Source organism: Diabrotica undecimpunctata, chromosome 4, assembly GCF_040954645.1.
Source record: "Diabrotica undecimpunctata isolate CICGRU chromosome 4, icDiaUnde3, whole genome shotgun sequence".
NCBI lineage: Eukaryota > Metazoa > Arthropoda > Insecta > Coleoptera > Chrysomelidae > Diabrotica > Diabrotica undecimpunctata.
The window spans coordinates 126,089,343-126,101,562 of record NC_092806.1 but is presented as its reverse complement, the minus strand read 5'-3'; the positions used below and the strand labels follow the sequence as shown (position 1 = coordinate 126,101,562).

Here is a 12,220-nt window from a genome sequence, read left to right as displayed (position 1 = left end):
TCTTATAAAAATCAATGCACGTCATTCAAGATTTACAACGTCAGAACCCCACAGTGTTGCCAAAACATCAGAATAGTTAATAATTGAGGAATTTTCAAAATGTCAAATATTCAAGAATACACCAGGCAATTGGATTTTTAAAATGAAGAAAATAATCATATTTTATGTCTTTTTTCACTTTTCAATAATGTGGAAAACGAGATACGTTTAATCCATATTATAATATATCACATAAAAATGCATAATTTTAAATATATTTTAAAACTCAACTATTGAGACAAGGAGTATTGTGAAATAAATTAACAGAATTGCGAGAATATAAAATGGACAAAAAGCTCAACTGATTTATAAGATTTCAGAAATGGGTTGGATAATATTCGGGAGAATCTACTCGAATTGCATTATGAAGAGGCCCTCCAAAAGAAACTGAAGAGTGCACAAAAGGTCATAGTTGGTCTCGCGGTGTAAACTACTATTTTTTAAGTTATCTTAACTTTAAAAATAGAAAGAAATGTTAAAACTAATTCTTCAATATTCGCATTATCGAGATACATCCACTAGTTAAAGAAAATCAAAAACAATTACAAATATAGTTATCTAGATTTATATATAAAAAAAAAACAATTTATTTATTAACGAATTCCACACAATTATATAAAATATTACAAAATGATACATTAAACCAAAAAATATAGTGTAGTACAGAAAATAGCAAAATACAAATTGAAAAAATGACAATAGTCGCTTTACGCTTTGTTTACAAAGATTCTTCAACCACATAGAAATAAATCAAGATCTATTTAGAATCATACACCTAAGAAATTATTTATAAATACAATTTATTAACATATATAATATATTGTGAATCAAATTGTGTAAGAAATCAAAACATATAAACAAAATTCTTACTCTAAAAAGGCGGCAACACTGTAAACAATTTTGCCAAAAGCTGAACTGTCAAAGATTTCCCGTATCAGTGGCCTACGATTGTCTAATCTATTTAATTAAAATTATTTTTTATTGAGTATTAAACTAACAGTTATTTTATAGAATTTATATTATTAATAATAAAAAATGTTATTGGTTATTTAATTAATATAATTCTAAAATTCTCAATATAATAACTATTACATTTTTCTTGTTATTATATACACTGGTTTATAGCTTAAATGATGCAGTCACTACTCAATAAAACTAGCTTGTGTCAGTGGCTCAATATTTATTAGAAAAAATTAAATACTGAAATTAAATTACTATAAGTCTTCTAAAATAGTATAAGCTATTTTTTGGGTTTAAAATATACCATACTTAAATAACAATAAATATTTAATTATTTTACGTATGATTTTGATGTCACAGCTAAAGTGATGCAAGCTTTAAAACAAGAAAATTAATAAAGAAAACAAACTCGACACATTAAACAATGATTGCTAATATTTTGTAAATCCTTATTCATTATCAATTACAGCCTGTAGTCGTCTAGGCGTTGATTCGACCAACTTTCTAGTGTACACTGGAAAAATTGTGTCCCAAGCTACAGTAATTTTTACTTTCAATTCAGTTTTATTTGATATTGGGGCACTATTTACTTTATTTTTTAATTTCAACCATAAATTTTCGATACCATTTAAATCTGGCGACTGGGCTAGTGTTTTAATGACATTTCGCCAATTATAAAGCAACCACGTACGAACCCGATAAGACGTTGTCAGGACAGGATCGATGTCCTGACACATCATGTTCCACCTTTACCGTTAGTTATCGTAGCTTTCATATTTTTTTAATTTTAATTCTTCATTCGGCTTTTCCCATACCGATATGTTTCCACTGGGCCCAAACAAGTTTATTTTGGTTTTATCGACAAATATTACTGAATTCTAAAAGGTCAAACTTTTGTTAATGCTCCCTGGCAAACTACAATCTAATACGCGTGTTTCTTTGGCTAATGGAATGTTTATTTCTAGCAGTTTGACCATGTAGATTATTCTTTCGTAATATCCGTCTAATTGTTTCGATGTTACATCTTTTTCCAAACTGTCTTTTCACCTGGTGCACTTTTTTAAGGATTATTTGCTATTTCTCTGACAATCCTTCTTTCTTCACGTTCGGTAAAAATCTTATTTGGAGCTAATCTTGATTTATTGTCAACTCTACTTTCATTTTGGTAACGTTTAACAATGTGCTGAACTGTAGTTGAATATTTATTTACCATTTTGGATATGTCTCTTTGGCTATATCCATTTCTATGGTGAGTAATAATTAAATTTCTTTCACTAATCGTAGTTCGGTGACTTATTCTTAAATAATTTTGTTATTTGCCGATTAAATACTTTTAAATGTCAAATTAAAATACAATGAACTGCAATATGAATTTAATGCAACGAATACTTCATCTTATCTGCATCATTTTAGCTGTGACATCAAAATCATTCATAAAATAATTAAATATTTATTGTTATTTAAGTCTGGTATATTTGAAACCCAAAAAATAGCTTATGCTCTTGTAGAAGACTTATAGTAATTTAATTTCAGTATGTACTTTTTTTCTAATAAGTATTGAGCCCCTGACACAAGCTGTAGCGACTGCATCATTTAAGCTGTGAGCCACTGTATGTTGACGCATATGACAGATCGAGCAGTTCCGTATGGGGTGGTATGGATGTCGTATTATTAGCTGTGTTAGGGAATTTTGAACTCTAAGGTTGATCTTATGGAAATTGTAAATCCAAGTGAAGTCAGTTTGAAATAAATCATGACGTGCAATGATTTTAATGTGAAAAATACTGTATGACATAATGGAAGAAATTTATTTAGTAATAAAATACGCTATGTGCTATGTAATTTATATTTTTTATTTAATATATAAAATTGATTTAATTTAACGTTGTTATTATTTTTAACAAAATCTGACGTCCTTTGCACATATTGCTCATTTGCACGTTTCCTGATTATTTTTTGGAATCTTTCATCTCCTACAGGTGCCATCTTCTTAGAAAAGTACAAATAGTAAAGCTGGACAAAATAGTTGATTGATAAGCAACTTAATCTTTATCTTAAGTTTGGCAGATATAATTTTTTTTTGTTATTCGATATTCTTTTAGAATATACAGGGTGTTTCAAAAAAAGGTAACCCCGTCTCTAGGGTAGGTTAAAAACTGAAAAATAATTGGGGTTTGCTTAGTAAAAATTTTTTGTAACGCCATCCGTTTTCAAGATACAGGGCGTCGAAGAAAAAAAAATTTACGCATTTTTTACGATTTTGCCGAAACTACTGGCAACATTGTAATGAAATTTTATACGAATATGTTTTGGAAGCTGATACATCCCATGAATTTGTTTTTATATCTAATTCTCATAGAGGGCGCTAGTTACACGGATCGTACTAAGTATTAGTCAATATAACGTTTTTAAGAGTATAATTATTAATCAAAAGTTCAAGTAAACTTAAACATCATTCAATTTTACACGAAAAAGGTACTCTTGGTAAAACTCGATACTGTGTACCGTTTTCGGAATATTTTGATTTGAAAATTATGAAGTAATAATTAATGCTGGTATAAAATAGTTAGTAATTAAACAAAACTCACAAGAAGAAAATTAAATTAATGACTAAGAACATAAAATAAAATTCAATTACAGTAAGTGTTCAAAATGCCCTCCGTTTTCGCGAATACACAAGTCTATTCTTTTTTCTAAAGATTCCATTAACCTTCTAAACGGTAGGGGATCAGCTATGATGTCATTAAATTGACGTTGAATTCTTTCTTCCAATTCTTTGCGTGAATTTACCTCTGTAGCATAGACTTTTTCCTTAATATACGACCAAACTGCGTAGTCCAAAGGGTTAAAATCGCATGACCGAGGAGGCCAATGAATCGGAGCTTCTGCACCTCTACCAATCTATCGATTCGGAAAATGATTACTCAACCAATTACGACACCTTCTATCAAAGTGTTGTGGAGCTCCATCGTGCATAAAAAATAAAGATCTTCGCTCGTTTAGCGTTAAATCTTCTAATATCTCGAATAAGGAATTGTTTACAAAATCAAGATACATATCACCATTTAAATTTCCAGGTAGAATATGATAACCTATTAATTTGTTACCTAAAGTTGCTGCCCAAACATTAACTTTAAATGAGTGTTGGTAATGTGATACCCTTTTGACTCGTGGATTCTCATCACACCAGTAGTGTGCATTATGGGAGTTAAATATACCTTGTCGCGTAAAGGTGGCCTCGTCCGTAAAAAGAATGCATTTTAAAAAATTTGGATTGTGGGCTGTCCTTTGTTGCAATGTTTCACAAAAATCCATTCTAACCGGTAGATCATCTGGCAAGAGCTCTTGGACTTGTCTGTAATGATAAGGATGTAATTGCTCTTCTTTCAGTATCCGCCAAGTACTTGAAGAAGAAGTATTTGTTTGTCTTGCTATATTCCTTACGCTAACTGTTGGGTCTTGATCAAGTAAATTTAAAATATTATTTTCTTTATTAATTGTTCTTGTTGTTCTTGGTCTACCAGAATTTATTTTATTTGGTCTCACATTCCCAGTTTCTCGACAACGTCGTTCAACGGCGTTGATATGTTTTTTTACTTGGTAAGTTTCTTCTAGTAAACTTTTCTACATAACGTGTCACAGCTGCACTAGAACATCCTAAACATTCGCCTAAAGTTAATAACATGTCAGTGTATTTAACATTTGAGTACATTTTGATTTGATTTTACAAATTACAAGGTTTCAAAACTCTAATTATTGTTGATTTATCGTCATAACAATCAATAAATGTCAGATTTCCATGGCACACTTGGAGAAAATAGAGGTATACCTATTAGAACTTTATCATTACTACCAGCATCAATTATTACTTCATAATTTTCAAATCAATATATTCCGAAAACGGTACACAGTATCGAGTTTTACCAAGAGTACCTTTTTCGCGTAAAATTGAAGGATGTTTAAGTTTACTTAAAATTTTGATTAATAATTATACTCTTAAAAAAGTTATATTGACTAATACTTAGTACGATCCGTGTAACTAGCGCTCTCTATGAGAATCAGATATAAAAACAAATTCATGGGATGTATCAGCTTCCAAAACATATTCGTATAAAATTTCATTAGAATGTTGCCAGTAGTTTCGGCAAAATCGTAAAAAATGCGTAAAATTTTTTTTCTTCAACGCCCTGTATCTTGAAAACGAATGGCGTTACAAAAATTTTTTGTTTTTTACCTACCCTAGAGACGGGGTTACCTTTTTTTGAAACACCCTGTATAGTTGCATAGCTTATCTAAAAAAAATAAGAATGAGATGTAATATAATAATAATCGTCTTTGTTTTGCGATTATTTTCAGTATCTAACTGTTTATAATATACTATTATATTAACACCTTGACTTCCATTAAATTAAATATAATTCACACCGCATTGTTTCAAATACACCAATTGGCCAAAATTCTGTAAATTTACAAAAAATATTGTTTCATCCAGCAATAATCGTCTTATGATCTTGATTTATATAGTTTTTAATATTTTATGTATTTCACACCCTATATATATATTTACATAATTATTTAATAAACTATAGAAACGGATTCAAGCTAAACGCCAGAATTCGAGATTTGTGAATGACAAAACTGGCAATACTGTATCACGTCATAGTTTGGCTAGACAGTCAGCAACGAGTGGCGTAATTTATTAGTCCAATCAGAAGCATTTAGAACAGTTTCATGGTACTTCCAGCGTTTATTAGTCACTTCAGGTAGTTGTTAGTAAGGTGATATATTTTAATTATCCGAGAGGAACACATCAGAGACAATTCAACGAAAATGGCTCCAAGAAACCCAAAACGTGTTGACTGGTCGTCACGAAAAAGAAACGATCTAAAACGTTTACAACTACTTTTTTTAATTGCACAAGTATGTTTTTCGATACTACACAACTTCACTCAAAATCGAAATTTCATCTTATAGGTTTTGAAGATTAGGCTATAACAATTTAAACTTCACAGGGAAAGGTCAATTAAGTCTCAACATTTATGGATCTCATGGGAATCGTAAAAAATGGCAAAAATCGTGCAACGTTTATTTATTTATCAGCTTTATACAAACTGACTTCATTTACGGTAAAACGCAAAAGTTGCATACGAAAGCTGCACTCTTTACCTTTAAAACACATCTTGATTTTTGTCGATAGGATACTCGGATCAAAAGATATTGAATTTTTACCATCCAGTTGATACAATTTTCATTTAAAAAAATTATTTCGCGCGCGTAACTGAGATTCAAAATCTCCGGTCACTTCAAGCGTTGTTTCTTAGGGAATGGTTCCTTCTGCAGAAAAAGTGCTTATAAACATTTTTGTTTAAAATTATCTCAGCTGCAAGTCTTGTTAGAAATATTTTTTTCTACGTCGTAAAAATTTTTGGAAAATTGATGTTTTCCGGTTTTCCCTCTGAGGGGGGTTTTAGAGGAAAGCCCGAGGGTAGGAGTGGCAAACTCCTACATCCTACTTCCTTTTTGGGGTACCAAAATTCAGATTGTTCGTTCCGTTTTTAGAGATGTCCCCTTTTTAGAAATCAAATTTTTGAAGACTAAAGACTGAAGACTTTTGAAGACTGTTTGGCTGAAACGAGATTCTGTAATTAATCTGCAATCATTCTTATTTAAACTTTTACGTTAATACAAAATACAAATATGAGTACAAATAATAAAAATCAAGAATCTAGGAAAAAATCAAAACGAAGATGTGTTGGAGCGTAGTCAAATGCAGTTAAAGACGGCATAATGTTATGGATTAATCCTTTGATTGTAAATGGTAAATTGTAAAAGTAGTGAATTATTCAATCAGTAATAAAGATTTTATAATATTTAATACTATTTATAACTGCTGTGTTATAAAAAATTAGGACACGATTAAAAGATATGCCACTATTACGATGTTACCTACTTCTTTTTTCCGTGTTCTTTAAAATCATTCACTCATATTATTAAGGCCAGGTTCCTCCAAAAAACGTGTTTTTATAAAATAAATATTATTTGTAATACGAACCATATTTCAAAATCAAACTTTTTACGGGTGAAAGTACAACATTGAACTACGTAAAAAAATTTTTTTAATATTTTTCAAAATGGCGGCCTTGAAAATGGCTACTCAAACTCGTCCAATTTGTTCGTGAGTGTCATTATTTCTTGGAAACGAATCATTTGAAAGGAAAAATCAAAATTGTTTCATATTATGTACGGAATTGGTATGTATGGTACTACGATGACGTATTTTTCGACCATTTTTTATACGAATGACACTAAGTTAAAAAAACGTGGTTTCGAGAAGAGACGATTAAAGTACCTAAACAATTAAAAAAAAAATCGATTTTTTGAAAATTGTTTGGAGTAACCTGGCTTAAAAATCGTTACCTCCTGTTAATTTATCTATATACACTAAAAAATAGATAATGGGATAAAAAGTTCAAACATAATCTACGCTTTTCTATACCGTTCTAGAGTATATACATAAAAGTTAAAAAACAAAGAAGTAGAGAATAAAGATTAGATGAAAATGAAAGCTCAAAACCTAAAAAAACAAAAAGTTCCGAACAGAAGCAACTGGAATCGAAACACTCAATTACGCAGGTAAAGAATTATCTTTTGCTTTACCTTCTTAACTCTTCTTCTTAGCACTACAGGCCCGGGTGGGTCTTGGCTGACTGCACAACTCGCTTCCATCTCAAACGATCGTCCATGGTAGTTGGGTCAGTGGGTAGGCTCGTTGTTCTTAAATCTGACCATATATATTATCTCTCCATCGCATTCGTGGACGTCCTAAGGGCCTTCTCCCTATCAGGGCTTCCTCCCAGATTAACTTGGTAAGGCGGTTATTAGGACAGCTGGTTTGTAAAAAAACTGATATGCCTCTTAAAGCCTATTTTATACCAAATTGAGCAGTGCCTTTTGAAGGATAAATACTTATTATTTACATACTGTCATTGTTACTAGCAAATCTTAAAATTTGTCAGATAACTTATTCTGTTCAACCTCAAAAATGGCTCCACATGATAGCAAAGAACTAAAAGCAAGAATTGTAACGAAATTAGAAGATGGTTGGTCATTATCTGCCATAGTGCCATTTTAACGTAAGCACAACAGTTTTTAATATTAATAAAAGATGGAGAGAACAAGAAACTCTCGAAAGAAAGCAAGGTTCTGGAAGACCAAAAATAACTATGGCTCATGAAGGTCGTACGCTTTTGGAGAGATCAGAAGAGAAACCTTTGAAGATGCGAAAACTGCAAGAATTATGTCACAGTTTTCGGGAAGAAAGACAACAACTAAGGCATGGTGCAGAATCAAAGCATCGCGTCTTAAGCACCAAACTGCAGCAAAAAAAACAAGCTCTTACACCACAACAGAAGCAATCAAGACTTATATTTGCTTTAAACCATCAGCTACAAAATCAAGATTTTTGGGACAGGGTGATATTTACAGATGAGAAAATCTTCTAAAAAGGGCAAAATTGGCGTGTGTAGACCAGATAATAATAGATTTAATCCTCTATATGTTGATAGATATCGAGCAGTTGGTCATTTTAGCGTCAATGTATGGGGAGATGGATTTCATCTAGAGGAATGGGAATGGTATGGCGTATTGACGGCAGGTTTGTTGGGCAGACTTATCGAATATTCTCGAAAACATCATATTTCCCAGTGTAGAACAGTTGTATCCAGAAAATAATTTTATACTCCAACAAGATAATTGTCCTGTTCACACTGCAAATATAATAAACTAGTGGCTCCAGAATAAAAACATCTAAACTTTACCAGCTACAGTCCAGATTTAAACCCAATCGGGTGTGAGAGGTTATTATAAAACGGTTATATTAGCGTAATTTTATACCTCAAAATGCTGAAGAGCTCTGGCACGGTATACAACAGGTTTGGGAAGAGCTCTCTGAAGAAGACAAGTGCATGGTTCCTTTCACGCAGATGGATCGAAAACTACAAGCTGTTATCAATGCTGATGGAGATATTACAAAATATTAATTTTTTTTTACATACCTAAATTTAGTATAGTTTTGGTCTTCCAGACCCCCGCTTTCTTTCGAGAGTTTCCTGTTCCCTCCATTTTTTAATAATAGAAAGAATGTGGTTCTACTTATGTTAAAATTTTTTGCTGCCTCTGATAGTGCCCAGTTATCTTTTAATTTGGTTATAATTCTCTCTAAAAATAATAACAATAACCCTATTTTATGTAAAAACTATCATTTATATACTCTTTATAAAATGCAGGAATTCAAAATAATATCAAAATCTAGACCTTAATAATTATTACATATGAATTAACGTATGTAATCAATTGTTTGTATTATTTGTCTGTCATAATAAATATAATATATGATTGTCAGACCAATCAAATGCACTGCTCAAAATGATCAAATCTTGCTAAGAGTCGTATCAGTTTTTTTAGGAACCAGCTTGCCTGTACCTGTACATGTCTGGTAATTCTCTACAGTTGCTCTAGTTCGTCGGGTAAGCATCTTTTTGTAGACCCAAAACATTCCAACTATGTCCACGATTGCTACTATATGCAAATCTTAAAATTTTCAGAATCCCTAGTTTTTACATTTTTCAGAATGTAAGATTAATTGAGACTTTTCTGTAATCTGAAAATTTATTACTACTTTCGATGAACATCACTGTGCGATATGAGATATTTATGTGTTTTTGGGTGGGTAATATGTGTTTTTTGTATTTTCTACTATTGTATGTATATATTTTCATATATACAAATTGTTCAATGTTGTTCATTGAATATGAACTGCCCATGAATTATTTCTCTCGAGATGGTGATGGAATGGCTATTATTCAAACAAGTAAGGCTACCAGTATGATATATTATGATTTCACTTTCTTAATTTTTTTTAGTTTGTGGACAGAAGCGTGTTACTGCAGAACCGCTTATAGTAAATGGCCAAACCGTCGAAAAAGGTGATTATCCGTGGGTGGCAGCTATATTTCAAAAGCAAGGAGGAGAGTTTATGAATGTTTGCGGAGGATCTATGCTGACACAAAAAGTTATTATAACGGGTAAGCTTCTAAATAACTATCTTATTCCTCTAAAATTACTTTTCATGTAAGTACCTTTAAGCAATATGTGAGACCTCTAAGAATTTTCACTGATGACATGTAAAGAAGATGCACTCGTTTTTGTGTGTGTAATTAATCCAGAACAGCTCAGATATCTCTTTTTTATACACTATCATCCTGTGGGACCACTCTGATGGTAAGAACTGCTGTTGCTCTCCCAAGCGAGCTCTGATAGTTGGATACCCAAAACGAATTAGGCATGATAATTGTCTAGTGCTTTCTAAACGAGTTATGCTTTCTAATAGTAAAGAAGAATAAATTGTATTCTTCGCTATTAGAAAGCATTAATTTTGTGAAGAGAATAATTCTATTTTTCAAATGTTTCAAATGTCAACTATGTTTTCTTAGCATACGATTAACTGCTATAGATACTTGTTTGGAAAATACTGCCGTCCTAACATGAAAGGTCCTATCTGCAAAATTTGGTAAAATGACTTTATTGGCTCATGGCATGAGTAACCATATTATCTATGTATGTACAAAATGAAATTGTCCTATAAGCGTCTTAAGTGTCTTATTATATACCTAAATGGTTTGTCCTAACTGACTAAAAAGCAATGTTTACTAACATAAATTGTCCTATTAAGAAAAATTGTCGGTTTTAACTTTAGAAATGCAGTTAGGACTATTTAAGGTAGCATTTTATACTGAACGGCATCAGTTAGGACAATTTTGCGTAGTATGACAAAAGCATGTTTGTAACATAACTTCAAATAATTAATTATAAAAGGTATTTGGTATTGTCAGACATTGGGTGTACGCTCATGTTTTTTGTATATATATATATATATTTAGGGATTCTACAGTATTCACTGCCTTCCCTCGCTCAACCGTTTCCATCTCTCTCTGTTGTTCCATTCTCCATCGTTCAGTCCTCTCTTACTCATGGCGTCGTCTACTTCGTTCCTCCAGGATTTTCGGGGTCGTCCTCTTTTCCTTCTTCCTATGGGGCTCCATTCGGTTATTTTCTTTATCCATCTGCTGTCGCTAGTTCTTCTTACATGTCCATACCACTTTAGTCTTTTTTGTTCTATATACGTTAGTATGTCTGTTTCTATTGATGTTCTTTGCTTTATTTCGTCATTACTTCTCCTATCCATTCTTGTTACTCTGCAGCATCTTCGCAGGCATTCCATCCGTTTTTTGTATTTTAAGTAATTATATTGTGAGAAATGGATGAAGGGTAAGTTTAATAACGTTACCTTAGGTAGAAGCAATAACTGATTGTAATTATTGTTTGTAGTAGTAGCAATGTAGCATCACTTAGCCGGAACAGCGATAGATGTAAACTTATGGTATTTAGCCAAAATAGAGAATGATCCAGATTATATATATGGGCCGTCCAATGAATTCGACAATAATATCCGATATAGAACCAGAAGAAAACGAATTTAACTTCGTTCAGGATTTCATTCGAGATATTCATTTTACAGCTCATAATTATAAACAAAACAGTTGATAAAGTTAAGAGTAAACTGTATACAAAAACTGGGAAAATAAGAAAAAGAAAACAAATTGAAGAGCCATTTGTCGAAAGAAAGAAACAAAAAAGAGAGAGTTACATAAGAGCTTATAAAGTTAAAAAGTCAGGTAAATTCAAATTCAATTGCGCTGAAAAAATTTCGTGTACTAGGCAAAAATACATTAATATACAATACTGGCTATTGAAAAAGAACAGCAAAAACAGTTTGTATTGAGCTGCGTAAAATAAAGTGAGAAAAAAAGAAGTACATCTCAGAATCTAACATTACCAAGAGTGTATTCCTACAAATACTATCTAACATCAAAGAAAGCCGAAGAGGTGCGTGTTTGTACAATGAAAAGCGTGAGAAGATATATCTTTTGGCGACGTTGCGCTATGAAAAAGACAATAATAGAATCATTGCTGTAGAAAATATAATAATCAAATTTTTTGAGCCAGCTCATACTTTTATGGCAGCAGATTCATTTAATCGCCAAGTTGAGCATGCCCCCAAAAGAAAAAAAAAAGTATACGATTTTTTCGAAACGGTAAAACAAGCCAATTCATCAAAATATAATTTAATAAAAATGCTACTTTTTAACGTCACTGACTGTAC

General features: G+C 31.7%; 1 protein-coding gene across 1 annotated transcript in view; it reads left to right on the top strand.

Annotated features, from left to right (window-relative positions):
• Positions 1-12,220, top strand: part of LOC140439980 (inactive serine protease PAMR1-like) — a 79,626-nt gene that overhangs the window by 55,399 nt on the left and 12,007 nt on the right. The window contains exon 8 of the mRNA XM_072530200.1: positions 9,921-10,082. Within this exon, the coding sequence (XP_072386301.1) occupies positions 9,921-10,082 (162 nt within the window). The remainder of the gene's footprint in view (positions 1-9,920; positions 10,083-12,220) is intronic.